This window comes from Aedes albopictus, chromosome 2 (genome assembly GCF_035046485.1).
Source record: "Aedes albopictus strain Foshan chromosome 2, AalbF5, whole genome shotgun sequence".
Classification (NCBI taxonomy): Eukaryota; Metazoa; Arthropoda; class Insecta; order Diptera; family Culicidae; genus Aedes; species Aedes albopictus.
Window position 1 is genome coordinate 449,133,749 of NC_085137.1, and position 18,942 is coordinate 449,152,690.

Genomic DNA, 18,942 nt, shown 5'->3' on the forward strand with positions numbered 1-18,942 from the left:
CATAAATTATCACGTGATCAAAACGTAACTATGTTTTGATTAACAACAGTATGGCAAGAATTTAACTGCTGAACAACGTCTCAATATTGTAGTTTCGCAGCTGATCTAATAAAATCTGCATGCTCATATTCGGTTTGAAAAAGTTTAAGAAAGATTTTTTTTTCCGAAACACTCTAGATTAGATTAAAAGTTTTCGATCACCCACTCTAAAATATGTTTATTTTTCAAGCTTATGCCTCCGTTAATTAGCATACGATTAAAAGTCCAGGTCATGCGTAAATCGCATTTTTTGTACACCTCATAAGAAAAGCGAGGAGTGTGCAATAACAGGCGTGCTTTTAAGCTGTGCAACTATTGGCGAACTACCCTGATTCAAATGATAACAAGTCAAAGAAATATATTGAAAACTTGTAATAAGACAAAAGTAAAAATGAATTTGTGAAAATAAAAGCACATTCTGATGGGATTCGATCCCACGACTCCGTATTTGCCAAACCGGCGCTTTTCCCAACTAAGCCACAGAACGGGTAACGATTCTGCGGAATACAAATCAAAACTGACTCCGAACCCACACTATAAACACTTTCTTTTTCGCAAATTAATCTGCAGTATCTTGCAACACTAACCAAACAAAATTGTTGTTCAAAAAAATTGCAAAAAAAAACAATAAATTAAGTCAGAATAACAGTCGCACAACAGACTATCAAACTATGCGCTATAATTCTAAACAAGGCGTATTTTTTCTACAATTATCAGTGAATTTTTCAAATAATCTTCAAAAGCGTTTTCAAAATAACATGCTTTCATTTATGTTTTTATAATAAAAAATAATATATAATTTCATAGCTCTTTTAAAACGCAATGTACTTACAGGGATACAATGTGTTCAGCTATGTACTGACAGGGAAGACAACGTGATTTTTTTAATAGTCATATAGCGGAAAATATTAAGCCAAATTTTAATATTTTTGGATGGATCAACTCTACACTCAACTCCCTTCTCCCCTTTAGCGTAACGTAATTTATATATGTACGATGACTTAGTTCCTTATTTTTGCCATATGCGGTTCCGTTTTGTCATTGTGGCGAGTCCTCTCGGAATCTCAACGGAATCCATCATAACGTACACATTTGGTGAGATGTACGATGTGAGTTACGATTTCCGGCGGTCGTAGTCGGCACTACGAGAACTTTCAGGTGGTAGTTTGCATTGTTCCGCATTTCATCAATACGTGGCACTAGTGTGCTTAAATAGTTACATTCGGTACTGGTACTACAGTACTATACAGAATAAAGTACGTAATAACCGAATTTCATACAAAATGCAAAAGTTTGGAGCTCGCAGAATCTCAGCTTCTGAAGCACAGATTTACTTTATATTTAACCTGGACACTCTTGATAACATGAAATTTAGCTTGTTAGGAAACTAGACTTTTCGATACAAGATTTTTAAAGTTATTGTCAATCTCTCATTTTGAGAAAAATCTCAAAATTTTAATTTTGGAATAATTTTGAAATTTGAAAATTTCGACAAATATGTTCTTGTACAAAGTTGAACAGTCTAAGGTACCGGGCAGAGCGGACGCGCAACGCGACGCGGCGCGGAAATTTGTACACAAAGGAATAACAATCAATGATAAGGAGCTGTCAGATCGTATGGGAAATCCGCGCCGCGTCGCGTGACGCGTCCACTCTGGCCATACCCCTCAATTACAAAATATCGAGAAAATCATTTTTTTACGATTTTTCTTGAAATGTGAGTTTATTTAATATTCAAACAAGTTTTGCTTGAAAGTATCTTGTTTTTTCCCAGATCAAATTTCAATTTATTATGAATATTCAGTCAACATTTTGAATAGACCAATCTGTGCACTAGAAGCTGAGAATCAACCCCTCAACCTTGAGCATTTTGTATGAAAAACAGTCATTGCGCATTTTGTTCTGTTCAGTACTGTATTATCGCAAAATTCAAGCCGGATACCAAAGTACGGTCTTGTTGGCACAATTTTTTCAAATGGATGAGATCGAGCTTCTGGAGTCGACTAACTGAAGGTATAATCTTCTGCAACGTTGTTTACGACTTCTATAACTTCCAGGTGACGGATAGCATAGTTACTAATTTTACCGTCAGTGGGCGCTAGTGTACATTAGGCCGTCCCTTATTTTGCAAAAATTGGAAATGTTATAAGTTCGTTTGTGGAAAATGATCGTTTTAGCTAAGAAATGATCGTGTCAAAATTTGAAGTCCGTATCTCAAGGCTAAGTGGTCCCTCAAGGGGGCTAAAGTTGTAAAAAAATGTATGGGACCAATAAAACATGAAATTTTTTTCGACATAAAAATACGCTATTCTACTAAAACCGGTGATTTTAGGACCCTAAAGGGCCGAAAATGTGCTTAGAATTGTGATATCTCCACTCGTTTTTGAGTTATTGAACAAAATAGGGTAAATTTCCTTTGAAATCTAAAAAATTGGTCAAAAATGCTGATTTTTCGGTTGTTTTTTGTCAATAACTCGGAAAAGAGTAGAGATATCGCAAATCTAAGCACATTTTTGGCCCTTTAGGGTCCTAAAATCACCGGTTTTAGTAAAATAGCGTACTTTTATGTCGAAAAAAATTTCAGGTTTTTTTGGTCCCATACAATTTTTGACAACTTTAGGCCCCTTGAGGGACCACTTAGCCTTGAGATACGGACTTCATATTATGACAGGATCATTTCTTAGCGAAAACGATCATTTTCCACAAACGAACTTATAACATTTCTAATTTTTGCAAAATAAGGGACGGCCTAGTGTACATGAAAATGTTTGGTATGACATTAGGGAGATACATTATTCAATTCTTCATTACATCAATTAACCTATCCTTAAAAATGTTTGACAATTCCCAGGTCATTTGACATACACTGTGGTGCATAATTGATCGGACAAATGCCGATTTTCATACAAAATGGCCAAGTTTGGGATGCTGTAACTTTGGTTTGCGTTGATGGATTAAGCTCAATTTTTGACACGGAACTGCTGAATTTTACGTATACGAAGTACACAATGTCTGCGTTCACTGGTTTGGGCGTGGCAAGGCCGTTTAAAATGTGCAAAAGTGAGCGGACTACGGCACGCGTGTAAATCAAAGGGGTACCGCTAGGACATGCAAGATAAAGACAAAAAAATTCTTCCTTGCCGATTATGTTCTTGCTCATGTTATATTTATCAAATGACTTGAGATTTGGTCAAACATTTTTAAAATTAGGTTGTTGGTGTAATGAAATATCCACATAGGAATGTACGATCTATAGGTAAAAACACTGCACCGACGCTTCCCAGGTAACAAGTTGATGCTGTATAAACGTTTTTCCAACTATTTTAAAGCAGCCTTTATTTTAAATGCTGGACATAAGAGTTACAATTCTTTATGCAGCTCCTAAGCAACTAATATTGGGTGATTTAACTTAACCTTTAGCTGAATTGATAGTCTTTGAAAGGCTGATTAAAGGTTTAACATGCGCTTAATCAGTAATCAATCAAATTTATTTATTATTTTTCATAGAAGAGAACCCTTTTTTTACAATTATATTCCCAGAGAGAGACATATTGAAATGCATAAATTAATCTCTAGAAAAAAAAAACTGGAACTTGAACTCGGACCTCCTGATTCATAGTCACCAGGGCCGGATTAACAAATGTGAGGGTTCGGGGCACACTCTTGTGAGGACCATTTTCATAGCGTAGAGGTTATCCCACAAAGTTGGAAAATTAATCGAGAAAAAATATTTATGATTCTAACAAAATGATATGGAAAATTCTAACAAAAAGGTTATGAAAAGAGATTTAAATCTAGAACAATCAGCGTATCTAGAAAAATTTAATCATTCATAACACATTCGAAATTCTAGTGTGAAAACAATGATAAAAGAAACTTTATAAAAAAGACATGCCTTTTATGAGTGTGGTCGCAGCAACTAGCTCTCATAGACTGAAATAATTAAAAATCATGACGGGGTTTATAGAAACATTCCAATGAGAGTGCATAGCGGAAATCTTTGAAAAATTTGTAGTAAAATATGTAACTCAATCGCTGCGTCCATTTATGCGAAATCCAGAGAAAATTTCAGGTGGATTTCTGCCTTAATTTTTTTGGAAGTTGCTGGCCAATTACCATAAAGAAACATAAAAACTTGTTCTAACGTGACCCTCGACTGGTGACCTTCCAAAAAGAGTTTTGCACAAAAATTCTGAATACAAACTCCATAGAGCAAGAAAAAATCTATAATGTTCTTCTTAGCGGAAATTCTAATAGAAACTGTTGATGAAGTTTCAGTAGAAATTCATAATGTAGAGTTGCTGGCTTCATTTCTAGTGGAATTCCCTGTTTTTTTTTGCAAAATCTGGCGTATCAGGAGATATTTTTGCTGATTCTGCTTAAAAAAAATGTAGCAAATGTTTTTAAATTCTCTCAGGATCTTTTGGAGGTTTCTTCACAATTCTATCCTGCAATTTATTTAAGAAAGATATGGATTTAGCCAGGAATGCATTTTTATTACAGAAAGGAAAAAAATCCCACATTCTTGAAAAATTTGAACTAAAACTCTTCAAACCGATCTCTCTACGTGCTGGAGCCCCTAGAAAATGTTCAACAAATCTGGGGTTCTCCAATATGAATAAGTCATAAGTTTTTTTTTTTTTTATTAACGAGTATTAAAACATCAGCTAATTCTACTCTCAGTCATGAATTGTGTATATAAATGAATTTTCTGAAATAGCTTCTGGCCTTACAAATACAAAAAAAAAACACAACACATATCAATAAATATTGATTTGAAATTTTCATGATGAAACAAATCTTATAATATACCCTTCACTACTTTTTTTCTTGTTGCTCATTAATCTATATCTATATACAGGGTGTTAGGTTCCTGAGTGCAAACTTTTTAAAGGCTGATAGAGGACCATAAATGGTGAAAAAAGTTGTTCTACGCATATGATCAAATCTCAACCGTTACGTAGTTATTGGACTTCCCATGTTTTTGACTCTTATTGCCTTAACTGGCAATAACTTGAAAATGGTCAAACTTATCGAAGTTTTTTTACCCTTCGAAAAATTCGAAAGATTATTCGAAAGATTATTGAATTTTCTTTCAAATGGCATCTTTGAATCGATTGGTTTAGTTAAATAACTAAGTTTATAAGAGCAAAATAGCTAAAAATAGTGTATTTTTATTGGTTTTTGTCAATTATCTTTGAAACATGCGTAATAAATTAAAATTCTTTCTTTGGCAAAATTGTGGCCCCTGTTGCACTCTACAATTCGTTCTTTGACTCCAAACTTCTAGCTCTTATCGTTTTCTTACAATTTTGATTTAAATGTGCGGCACAATGCGCAAAAAAGTGCTTTCCGTGACAGTTGCAAATTTATGACCTGAAATGCGAAAGAATTTTAAATTATTAGGCATTTTTCAAAGATAATTGACAAAAATAAATTAAAACACACTACTTTTGAGCTATTTGCTCTAGAAAACTTAGTTATTTAACTAAACCAATCAATTCAAATATGCCATTTGAAAGAAAATTCAATAATCTTTCGAATAAGGGTAAAAAACTTCGAAAAGTTAGACCATTTTCAAGTTATAGCCAGTTAAAGCATTAAGAGTCAAAAACATGGAAGGTTAAATAACTACGTAACGGTTAAGATTTGACCATATGCATAGAACAATTTTTTTCACCATTTATGGTCCTCTAAGCCTTTAAAAAGTTTGCACTCAGGAACCTAAAACCCTGTATATATAAATGCAGTGGCATACGTGGGACCGCGCATAACTTGCGAACGGAAGGTCCGATTTTGGTCGTCGTAGTTTTGTTCTGTTAGTTTTCACCCAAGGAAGGTTTATGAGGCAAAAAACATGGGAAAATTGAGAGTTTTTGAAAATCGGGTTTTCATATTTTTTGAACGGGGACTTGGGCTTGACTAGGGACTTGAAACGTCAAAAAACGCAGTAGGCAAGACAAAGTTTGCCAGGGACAGCTAGTATATATATATAATTGCAGTGGCATACGTGGGACTGCGCATAACTTACGAACGGAAGGTCCGATTTTGAACGTCTTAACAATTTGTTGTAGTGTTACCCTATGAAAACTATGGGAAAATGCTCCAAATTTGGTCAAAACTGTTTAAACGCTTTATCTTTTTTGTTTCAAACTTCTCATCAAAGTCGTCTAAGAACCACTTTTAGAGCTTCCAAAAACGTGCATTTTTGTGCGCTGAGAATGTTGCTACGTCATTCCGTTCAATGTTGCACCATCGTCACTATCACTGTAGGCCGATCATGGTCAAGACGACATGACTTCGGGGTCATTTTGAAGGATTTTTTTGTAGATGTTCTAGTTGAATTTTCTGAAAGTGTAGAGTGAAAGCGAAATAATAATAAGCGAAAGCATTCTAGATGCACCTGCTAAAAGTTTCCTTGTAAACATCCTGGCACTTACCAGGAAAGGTCTTTAGACTATTAAATTCATATTTTCAAAAATAATATAAATCCTGGACAAATTCCAGAAGTAATAATTAGAGTTGTATCCAGAAGTATTCCCGGAGAAACCCTTGGAGTTGTTTTTTTCATAAGGAATTCCTGATAGCAAGGTGTATTCCAGATGTTTCAAACTTCTGTTTCAAACCTGGGTGGACAAGAATATCTTAATCATATCTCGCATCGAACATTTTTTGCTGTCATAGCTCGATGTGATTTTAATGTGTTATTCATAACTTAATGTGATATGAATCAGTTTTTGTTAGTGTCGAAATGTCTGAACTATTCTACATAAAAACGGATTTAGATCTTCTGCATGAAATGGAACACATACACCCATAGAGATGGGTCAATGAATGAAACGCCATGTGCTGCTTTCTGAGCTGTACGGTCAACCATTTCACAAATTTCGTTAAAGTTCTTTACCAAAATATAAAGAATAACGTCGACTATTCTTTACTGATTATTACTTTACATATATTCAAACAACTTCATCGATCGATAACGAAACATGAAAAATGTCCTTTATCGGTCAAAAGATAAAAACCTTTACCGAAACGTAACTTAATTTCGTTAAATTTCATGTTGTTGCTTGAACTTTGGTTTTCTTCGTGAATATTTATCGGAACATATTCAATTTCCGATATCAACGTAACTTTGCATATTGATATCGAAGAACAAAGATTAGTCACGACACTCCTTTACCGTTCTGTTCGGTATCGTTGGGTGAAGCTGAGTAAAGGTGTTCTGATATCTCATATGACAGGAGCAATGTTTTGCTTTTGCTCGAATTAGAAAAAAATAAAATGAAACCAAGGATAAATCAAGACGGTTACTCCTTGGATTTCTCCGAGCACGAAAATTCCTTGGAAAATGCTTCCTAGATCCGGATTAGGCCACAGCTCACCGGATTGCTCCCCCGGGACAGCATTATCAGCAGAAATACATATTGGTAGGTATTCTGGACATTTTATTGGCAGTAGGAAGCCACCGCCGTGTTGCATTATTTTCGTTCACCGGCAAAACTCACTCCGTTCGGGAACCCTGTGAAAGATCCGAACTTTATTTGATAAATTATGTTTTGCGTTGCGTTGCGTTGCGTGGTAACGGAGTAATTCATAGATTGCATACTGAAAGTTGTCATGTTAAAACTTTAATACTCCTATTCTAATTGCTTATGGAATGCTATTTGGGAAGGAATAGCTATCCAATTAGAGGTTGAAGTAAAAAAGACATGAAAACTTCCATTGCCGGCCACGCTCATCTTCTCCGTTACGGGGATAGGAAAGGATGTGATGATATGACACCTACTTTATGAAAGGCCAGCGACTCACCGGCGCCCCCATAGGTGTCAAGGAGTTGGATATTTGGAATGGGATTCACTATAAGCGAGTGATGCGACAAGATTTTGTGAGTGTATTTGAGTAGTACATGTAGATGTGTTGATGTGAGTGTGAGTGTTTTAGTATGTTTAAACACCAACGTTGGGAGTGACGTAGCTAAAAAGGTTTCGTCACTCCTTGGGCCATTTTGCTTCAGGGATGGGGCACAGGCATTTACACTCCTGGCTAACAAGCCTAGGCTTAAGCGCCATTGCTCGCTCTCTGAAACGATAAGAAATACGTTATGCAGTTGGGAAGGGATATCAGGGAAGGGATGTTATCTATTTATCGAGATGCCAGCGACTCACCGACGCCCTCGTAAATAGAAAGGAGATGGGATTTTGGTACGGGTATGGTTAAGTAAGATTAAGTTATGCAACTGGATTGTTATGAAATTATATATTCAGTTTGGAATATTTAAAATTTGATTGAATGCAATTTAGCAGAAACTGTTGGGTACTCAAGTTCTCTGGAGGTAGGTTCGTTGCACTTACCTGGATCAGCAGCACCGACGACTTACCCAGGGCCACCGCCCACAGGATGTTGACAACCGTGCACGCCATGGTCAGTATCCAACGTTGTGGGCATGCCGACAGCTGCGCTCGATGCAGCTACCAGCCCCTGGATGCCGACAACCGTACTCGATACGGTCCCCAACCGCTACCTCTCCGTCAAAGGACTATTCTCGGCATCCACTCCTCCGATGTCGCAACAAATCAAGAATAACAAGGCCACTGCAACACCGTCCTATGCAGCAAGATCACCGCACACCACGCCTCGATCGATGGAGGCGACCGAAGCGACGTCGAACACGCCATTTTACTTCACCAAGCAATTTATTTTGCTTCACAATTTGTCGAATTGGTTCGAATTCAATTGTCCAAGACAACGAAAAAATACGCAGCCGAATCTCACTTCTCTCCGTTTATCTGCCTCGAAAGGCGGGCCTTAGCGGACACCCGAGTTCTATCTCCGTCCTTCGTGGACGAGTTTGGCGCCTGAAGACGCCACGGAACCCCGAATTCGACTTCGCTTGTCGAGTTCTGACACAATAAAAAGCGCCTAAGCGCTCAAAAAAGTCCAGCGCGAATAAGATTTTTAAGTTATACAACACGAAAATACTAAAATACACTTAATTTGCTGTCCCCGGCAAACTTTGTCTTGCCTACTCTTTATTTGATAAATTATGTTTTATTTGATTAATTATGGTTTCTCAATATGATGTTTATTCAGTTACTCAAAGCCGGATACATTTTTTAATAATTCTGTTGTGGCTTCGGAAACTGCTAAAGGCTAGTAATTTGTTGGGTATTTGAATGCATTTGGCCACCCATTATCATTGTAATACCGTGTGACTCAGTAAGTAACTATATCCACATAACATCTCCCAGTTCCTATAAATGTAAGTTCAATTCCCAATTTAGGAAATGATTACAAAAAAATCATAATTAACATGAACAGGAAGAGTGGGTGGTGGGCTGGCTTGTCCGCACTGAGCGCATGAAAATTCTGCTCTTTGGGTTTACACCATCGAGCACATCATAAATTATAAATCTTTTCATCTTATCAGATAGAAGGATGTTGAAATATTGTAAATGTCATTTCGAACTGTCAAAAAACCGCACCGCAGAGCCACACGGAGCGCGCAAAGAGATTTTCACCCGGGTGAAAACACCCTAGTGAATTTCACTTTGAACGGCCCGTGCAGCGCTGCGGTGCGGTTTTTTGACAGTTCGAAATGACATTTACAATATTTCAACATCCTTCTATCTGATGAGATGAAAAGATTCCTAATTTATGATGTGCTTGATGGTGTAAATCCAAAGAGCAGAATTTTCATGCGCTCAGTGCGGACAAGCCCACTGGTGGGTGAGGTGGCTTTTTTTTAGATTTTTTGAATGATTATGACAGGTCGGTAAAGTAGAACCCACTATTTTTAATGTCGATGTGTCGTCAAAAATATTTATCAATCGATATCGAGGTAACTTGGTTGTTATTTAAATTTCTTTATGAAACGATGTCGATCGCTATCGATTTTCGGTATGAACGTCTTTAAAGGTCGTTATAAAGAAATGTAAAGATTTTTAAAGAAATGGTTGATCGGGGTGGAAACGAAGAAACTCATGCTCTTATTCTCATGACATATACAACAGTGAACCAGAGTTTAAGAATAAGCATCGCCGCCTGTGAACCCTAAGGTCGTAGCCTCGATGCTTTATGTTGGCATTTTTTTTTTCAAGAAAAAGGTCGACAAATCTTATCTGATATTGTTTTGATCTTGTAATATCTTAACGAGCTATCATTGAGCAATTGACCATACTAGATTGTGCTAGTATTTCTGATATATATGCTTATATATCTATTGCTTATATTGCTTATATCAATCCAATCAATATCAGTTTTTGTTCTTCGGTAATTCGATCAGTAATAACTGAATATGCTATTTATTAGATGTTTCCACCTACTCGAGTAACAAATCCGTGGATGCTTTTCTGATAAAACTCATCAATTGAAGCAACTATTGCATTGCTGGATGTGTTCGTGAAAATGGAGGTATTTCTGAAATACTATCAGAAGGTGATTATATTCCTGCAGATAAACCTGAAGAAATTTCTAAAGGAATTATTCAAGAACTGCTGGTAGGTTCTTTGGGGAATTTCTAATGTAATAGAGATTACGTTGGAGCTAATGCAGGCGAATTACTTGGGGGTATAATACATCTGTGTAAGTATTTCCAAAAAGCGGAGAAAACCTCGTAAAAAATGAAATTACCTAATGAAAATTCTGAGCATTCTTTAGGGATTTTTTCTTGAGGTATTTCTGAAGAAATTCAAGTAGATATTCCAGGACTAAAATCACTGGAAACATACTGTAAGCTTGAGATAATTTCCTGAAGATATCACTGCAGATCTTTTTAAAATATCGCCTAAAGTATTCCCGAAGAAATCATAGTGGTTTTCCTGAAAATACGAGGTATTTCAGAAGTAATATGAGGAGGAATATCTGATGATATTTTTGGAGATGAACTTGAAGAAATGAATTGGAGAACTATAATTTCTTGCAAGTATGACCTGAGATCTTTAAAGGTATTCTTGAAGAAACACAGAATACGTTGGGGATAATATTTACAGAAGATTTACTTGGTAGTAGATGAAATCCGTGAGAGTATTTCAAAACATTCTGTAAAATTTGGAATTATGGAATGAAATTGTAGCGATTCTTTAAAGATTTTCTCTGGAGACATTCCCGACGAAATTCATGGAGATATTCCTGGACTAAAAACTGCTGGAAACATACTGCAATCTCGAGATAATTTTTCATGGATATCTTACCAGGTATTTTGTAATTAAAATATGAAGAAATCCTGGTCGTATTCATAAAAAAGGTGATATTTTGGAGGTAAGAAGAAGGAGAAGAAGAAGAAAAAGATTAAGAAGAAGGAAGCACACTGATAAATTAAAGCGAATTTCACAAGATTAGCACTACACAGTACGAACAAAATCTGTAAATTTATGACGAACTGAATGTAACAAATTGACCTCCATCGTGTTCGATAGAAATTTATGTGTGATCTTAAAATTACACTGCTAATTGCTGAGAGAAAAGCACCGACTTTTCAGGGAAACTTAAAAAAATCTTTATACGAGAAACGAACTCAGATCTTCCGAGTGAGAGATCACGCCTAACCCCTCCAGGCTGTCTCACCAAGCTGAAGAGAAGGCAATCAAAGATAAACATGTTCCACCATAAAGGAACAAACTGTTGTACCGCTTCGGCCACAGAGAGCGAGAGTGCAGTCTCCGCAGCGAGGCAGACGACTGAGCGCAGCTGTCCTCGTTTACGTTACTGCATGTAAATTTCAAGCGGATATGTCTCAAAAAATGTAAACAGTACGCATGATTGGTTGATTACTGAGCAGACAGTATTATCTCTCGGTAAATGTCTGTAATTTTGTAGCTTCAGCTATAATTTTCAGTCGATGCTTAACTTACGTGCTGTTTAATTTTCATGATTTCTTTCTGTGTAATGATATATCACATAAAAGAGAAAATTCCAGAGAAAACAATCATAACAGCAAACATTATTGGGAAAGGCAATAAGCCCGAGTATTTTTTACCTAATATTCATGTACTAACAAGCATGCAGTCGTGATTCACAATAAGTAATTTATGTTTGACCATAAAAATAAACCGTAGTTCACAGTTTCAAGCGTAGCAGTAGAAGAAAGTTTTCCCGTTTTTATTCTAGGTTCATTTCGTTGTGTTGTCCGATTTTCCCATACTTCAGAAAGCACAGTCAAAACGTAACTAATCCATATTTATTTTATTGAAGCTCTTCAAAGGCAACAAAGACGGTGACTCCACCCGCCACAACTCGTTCGAAGTGCCAATCATTGCCCAGTGGATCCGAATCAACCCGACTCGCTGGCAGAACCGTATCTCGCTTCGAGTCGAACTGTACGGATGCCACTATGGTAAGTCTCTTGATGTTATTTAAAAATTCCAAAGAAAGTACTCACATCTACCGCACACTTTCAGAATCGGAAAACGTCTACCTCAACGGATCGGGTCTCATCCGGTACGACCTGCTGCGGGAACCGATTTCCGCGACGCGGGAAACCATCCGGTTCCGGTTTAAAACTGCCCAAGCCAACGGTATTCTGCTGTACTCGCGGGGCACTCAGGGAGACTATCTGGCGCTGCAGATCAAGGACAACCGAATGGTTCTGAACATGGATCTGGGATCGAGGATCATGACTTCGCTCTCGGTGGGAAGCTTGCTGGACGATAACATTTGGCACGATGTGGTCATATCGCGAAACCGGCGGGACATCATGTTCAGTGTGGATCGAGTGATCGTCGAGAAGAAGATCAAGGGAGAGTTTGACAAGCTAAATTTGAACAGGGCGGTGAGTTTCATGAACTTGATTGTAATAATACATTCGAAACCTTATTCTTATTTCTTTCTTAGTTCTACATCGGAGGTGTTCCCAACATGCAGGACGGTTTGATTGTGCAACAGAACTTCACCGGTTGTATCGAGAATCTCTATCTCAACGCAACTAACTTTATTCGGGATATGAAGGAAGCATTTTACGAAGGCGAACATTTGCGCTACATGAAAGTAAACGTCAACTACAATTGTCCGGAACCGCCAATCAGTCCGGTCACCTTCCTGACGCGAGGATCTCACGCACGTTTGAAGGGTTACTACAGCGTCAAGCAACTCAACGTGAGCTTCTCGTTCCGAACGTACGAGGAGAAGGGTTTGATGTTGCACCATGATTTCCTGCGGGGATCGGTCAAGGTGTACCTCGAGGATGGCAAGGTGAAGGTTGGGCTGAAGACCGAGAATGAGGAGAGCGCACCGGAAACCATTCTGGACAACTACGACGAGCAGTTCAACGACGGAAATTGGCACTCGCTGATGTTGGCCATCAAGAAGAACAGTTTGGTGCTGAGCGTGGATGAACGACCGATGGAAACGACCAAGTGAGTACAGAAAACATACAGACGAAAGGAATAACATCAGGGAATGCGATGGGTGATTCAGTTTGAAATTTAATCATATGTAAGTTACTTGGTTGGAAAATTGGGTTTTTCAATTTTGAAAAATATAAATATTGATGTAAGAGCACCTTTTTCTGAGCCACTAGGTTTTTTTTTCAGTGTTTAAGAATTTTATTTTGATATCTAAAATCAATTTCTTAAATATTTTCTGCATATCCCATTTTGACAGCTAGGCAACTGTTTGACAGCTTCGCCTAGTACAAAATCCGACGAGGAGTGATTCAACAAATAGCTTTCATACAAACTTGAAAATATTTTTTGATTTGGTTCTCGGTTACCAAAATTCATGAATATTTGAATATTCCAGTTTCTCGTGCCTCCAAAACATCCATCACGGATGTCTCTACAAGTTCCTTTAGATATCTCTTTAGGAGTTCTTTCAGAGATTCATCCATGAGGATTTTAATTAGGGATTCCTTCAGAAAAACTCTCAGCTATTCCGACAAGAGTTCCTTCAAGGATTGCTCCAGAAGTTTCTTCAGAGCTTCTTTCAGGAGGAATTCCTCCTCCGAAATTCCTATAGGAAGTATGGGAGGTCCTTCAGTGATTTGTCTAGGAGTTTCTGCAGGAATTCTTTCTGAAGTTCAAGAATTCGAATAGTAGTTTCTTCAGGGTTGATTCAGAGATTCATCCAAGAGTTTCTTGAGGGATTCGTGCAAAAGGTCCTCAAAAAATTCCAATCAGTGGTCTAGAATTCCAATCAGGCATTTCTCCTTGTGTTTCTTTAGGAATATATCTAGGAATTTCTACGGGGATCATTGCAGGAGTTCCTTCAAGGATCTCTCCAGGAATTCCTTCGGGGATCTCTCCAGGAGTTCCTTTAGATATTCTTCCAGGAGCATTCAGGAATGTCTCCAGCCAGAAGTTCCATCAAGGGTTCCTGCAGGAGTTCCTTCTGAGATCTCTCCTAGAACTTCTGAAGAATTCCTCATGGTATTCTTTCAATGATTACCTCAGTAATTCCTTTAATAATTTCAGCAGGTCTCCCCCAGGATATTTTTCAGAAATATCTTCTGGAATTCCCTCTGGGATTCCTTCTGAAATTCCTTCGGGGATTCCTTTTGGAATACCTTCAGAATGCCTCATGGAGATTTTCCAAAGATTCTATCTGGAGTTCCTTTAGGAATTTTCCTAGGAGTTCGTTCAGGTGTTCCTTCAGAAGTTCCTCCAAGGATAAATTCAGGAGTTCCTTCGAGGATTTCCGCAGTGCAGTAGCTGAAGGGATTGCACCAGAAGTTCCTTCAGGGATCTCACCAGGAGTTCTTCCAGGAATCGCCCAGTGGTGTTTTTAGGTAGCTCCCCAATAGTTCAGTAGTTCTTCCAGGGGGATTCAGGGATGCCGTCAGGAGTTTCATCAGAGATTTCTTCAGAAGTTTACTCAGGTATTCCGTCAGAATTTCCACGATTCGTCGCCAGAAACCAGGGATTGGTTCAAAATCTAAGATCTCTCCAGGAGTTCCTTCAGGAATCTCTTCAGGATGACCTTCACAGATTTTTCCAGGAGGCTTCAAGGATGTCTCCAGGAGTTTTGGGGATTCTTGCAGAAGCTTCTTTAGGGATTCCTACAGAAGCTCCTTCAGGGATTACTCCTGGAGTTGCTTCTAAGATTACTCCAGGAGTTTTTTTTTTTTCAGGGGTACCTTCAGAAGTTCCATTAGAGATGCTTCCAGGAGTTGCACCTGGAAGTCTTTCGGAGATTTTTCCAAATGGATTGAGGAATGCCTCCAGCAATTAAATCAAGGTTTCCTCCAGCAGTTTCTTCAGGAATTCCAACAGGGGTTCTTTCAGGGATTCTTCTAGGAGTTCTTTCAACGATTTTTTAGGAATATAATCAGGCACACCTCCAGGATGGATCTCTCATAGACTTCCTATAAGAATTCCTCCAGGATTTCTTTCAGGGAATTCTCCAGAATTTCCTTCTGGACTCACACCTGAAATTCTTTCGGATATTACTCCCAAAACCCTTCGGGAATTCATCCTGGGAATCCTTTGGAGATTCCTTCAGGAAATTCTCTGGGATTCCTTTCAGGATTCCTCTTGAAAATCCTGCCGGTATTCCTCCTGGAAATTCTTCGGGAACACCTCCTGGAAATCCTTCGGAGATTTCTCCTGGAAATCTTTAGGGGATTTATTCAGCAAATCCTTCGAAGATTCAACATGGGAAACCTTCGAGGATTCCTCTTAGAAATCATACGGGGAGTACTTCAGGAAATTCTTCATAGATTCTTACTAGAAATCCCTCGGGGATCCCTCCTGCAAATCCTTCTTCTTGGAATTTCTTCGATGATTCCTCTTGAAAATACTTCGGGGATTCCGTCTGGAAACTCTTACGAGATTCCTTCGCATAATCCTTCGGGAATTTCGCCTGGATTTTTTTTCTAAGATACCTCCTGGAATTCCTTCTAGGATTCCTTCTGGAAATTCTTCTGGAACTCCTCCTGGGAATCCTTCGGGGATTCCTCCTGGAAGTCTTTGCGGGCTTTCTTCTGGACATCCTTCGGGGATTTCTGTTGGAAATCGTTCAGAGACTCCTTCTGGTAATCCTTCAAGAATTCCTCCTAGAATTGCTCTTAGAATTCCTATTAGAATTCCTTCTGTAATTTCATCGGGAATCCCTCCTAGAATTCCTTCAGAGGTCCCTCCTGGAATTCCTTCTGGAGTTCCTTCGGAAATTCGTCCTGGAGTTCCTTCGGTAATCCCTCCTAGAATTCCTTCGGGAATCCCTCCTGGTAATTATTCGGGAATTCCTTGGGAAATATTTTGAGGATACTGTTTGGAAATCCTTCCGGGATTCCTCTTATAATCCTTCTGGAATTCCTCCTGGCAAACCTTCGAGGATTCCTCCTGGTAACCCTACGAAGATTTCTCCTGGAAATCCCTCGGGGTTTCCTCTTGGTAATCCCTGAAAATCCTTTGAGGATTACTCCTAGAAACCCTTTCAGGATTCCTCCTGGAAATCCTTTCCGAGCTTTCTTCTGGAAAGCTTGGGATTCCTGCTGAAAATCTTTCGTATATTCCTCCTGGAAATCCTTCGGGGATTTCACTTGGAATTGCTTCGGAGATTCCTCTTTAAATTCTTCGAGGATTCCTCCTGTAATTCCTTCGGGGAATCCCCTCTGGGATATCTCCTGGAATCTTCGGGAATTTCTTCTGGAACTCGTTAATTTCTCTTGGAATTCCCTCTGGGAATCCTTCTGGTGGCATTCCTTCGGTGATTCCTCTTGGAGCCCCCTCTAAGCTTTCTCCTGGAATCCCTTCTGGGATTCCTATGCAATCTCTTCTGGGATTTCTCTAAAATTTTTATCAAGGATTTCTCCAGCAAATTCTGTGGGGATCTCTTTGGGAGATTCTCCTCCATGAGTGCCTTCAGAGATTCCTCCTTCGCCTTTTTCAGAGAATGCACAAAATCTTTCCTTTTTCGCCCTTTCTGTGCACGGTCCTGCATCCAGGAGTTCCATCAGAGATTCCTCCAGCTGGAACTCCTTATCCCAAGTAGCGGGACCTTTTTATGAAATTTGATAGCTTTTAAACCTTCTAGGAAATCAAAACAAAAACGCTATATAAGAAAGATACTTTATTGGCGGCTCTAAATTCAATACGGCGGCTGTTTAATGGAGTCTTGGGCTCTAAAAACATGCAATATGGGTGGGTATATTTGTAATGGGGAAGATGCCTGGAATTCAAAAATGGTGACCAGAATATCCAAGATGGCTGATCTAAACCACAAAATGGTGGTTCAAAATTTAAGATAGAGACTATTTTTTAAAGAGTTTACCCAAGTAACACAGAAAACATTTTTGAGAATAAACTTCAAAAAAGACGTTGTAGTATAGTACTATAATCGTATTTGTACACATATTATGTTGAAATCATGTTATAACTGTGTTTGGCAATAACAAGTTACTGAAAAATCACTACAAGCTGAAATAACGTAAATTTAACGTTGGTTACACAAGATATTTGTGTCATCGTTTTGCTTCAATTGAAGATGATATGTATAACATCAGTAGCACATAGTTATAACCTTTGAGGTCAAACATGTTATTAAAACGTTGTTTTCACGTACTAAATACGTTAATGTACAACATTATCAGTTTGATAGCTCTTCTCACGACTTGATCACTATTTAAGAAACATCTTTTTCACTTAAAAATTCAAGGCAATCCAAATACGATAGCAACTTTAATTTTATGCTTTGCGGTTTGATCCCGCTAGAAGTATGCTAAACGGGGTTACAAATGGGTATGTTAATAGCCTCTAGAAAACTTGGCGCAGACCACCAAGCAGACCACAGTCACCATGGATCGAAAGATGGGCGCCACCATTCAAATTTATTTGCATGGCACGCCTCCCGTCACCTAAAAATCACTGGGGGTACTTACGTGGCGGCTAAATCTCACTTACCAGCACAGTTTTTACACTATTTTTGATCCCGCGAAACATACTATGTAAAACAATTAATTGGTATTCATTCTAGGAAACGCACTCAAACTTTGTTATTGTTATACCTATGTTGAAAACAGGTCATCCAAAACCAAACATGACAACGTCGTATGCTATTGAGAAGTAGATGTTCAAAATACGTTGCTATGATGTTTTTTCAATGTGTTTTATTCGATTCTAGTGGTATTCGACAAACATGTTATTGAGATGTATAATAGTCGTAATTTGAACGTATTTCTAGAACTTTGAATTTTCCGTATATCAGGCCAGACCAATTACAGTGCCTGCTCAAAAGTTTCACACTACCATTTTTATATATAGCCGTTTGTTAATCTACTGATATTTCTGCAAAAAAATATCCATCTGGAACATTTTAAATATGTAATGAAATAATATAATTTCCTTATTGATAACGAAGACAAATTCTACAGTCTAAAAGAACATCATTTATACATCATAATTGAAATAACATCCCAAGACATTCTGACGGTACTTTGACAAGAAGCCACCATGTTGCATGTCTGAAAATGTGTTTGAAATTTTTTTACAAACCACAGAGATGTCAAAAAACTTCCTTCTTATTTCAAATCCGATGGAAAGCGAATGAATTTATGACGAGAAAAAGTGCTTATTTCACCTTAAATTTTGAACGGCACATGAAATTAAGTCATAGTGCCCAAACATCGAGATGGTAAATTACAAACGAAATGTAAGACCCGATAATTATTTTGAGCCATCACTAAATACTGCATTTATAATAGATGCCATATTTATTTGCTGTGCGTGGCTAATAAATATTAATTTCGTGCCAGCAATAAGTAAGTTGTTATGATGTTGCTAAGAACATATTCGATACATAATTTTATGTTATGATAATGTATTGAAAAACATCTTCAGTAACATCAAAGATGTTTTATAAGCCGCCATTTTTTGCGCTTTTTCGGTTATATAAGTGTATGAAAATACGTTTCCCATATTTGAAACAAAACATGGACGTTTGTATGAAACATATATTATAAACAGAATTATA

At 37.9% G+C, this 18,942-nt stretch overlaps 1 protein-coding gene across 1 annotated transcript in view; it reads left to right on the top strand.

The window, feature by feature from the left end:
- Positions 1-18,942, top strand: part of LOC109410019 (neurexin-4) — a 92,159-nt gene that overhangs the window by 59,632 nt on the left and 13,585 nt on the right. The window contains exons 4-6 of the mRNA XM_062848619.1: positions 12,232-12,373; positions 12,438-12,808; positions 12,871-13,391. Of these exons, the coding sequence (XP_062704603.1) occupies positions 12,232-12,373; positions 12,438-12,808; positions 12,871-13,391 (1,034 nt within the window). The remainder of the gene's footprint in view (positions 1-12,231; positions 12,374-12,437; positions 12,809-12,870; positions 13,392-18,942) is intronic.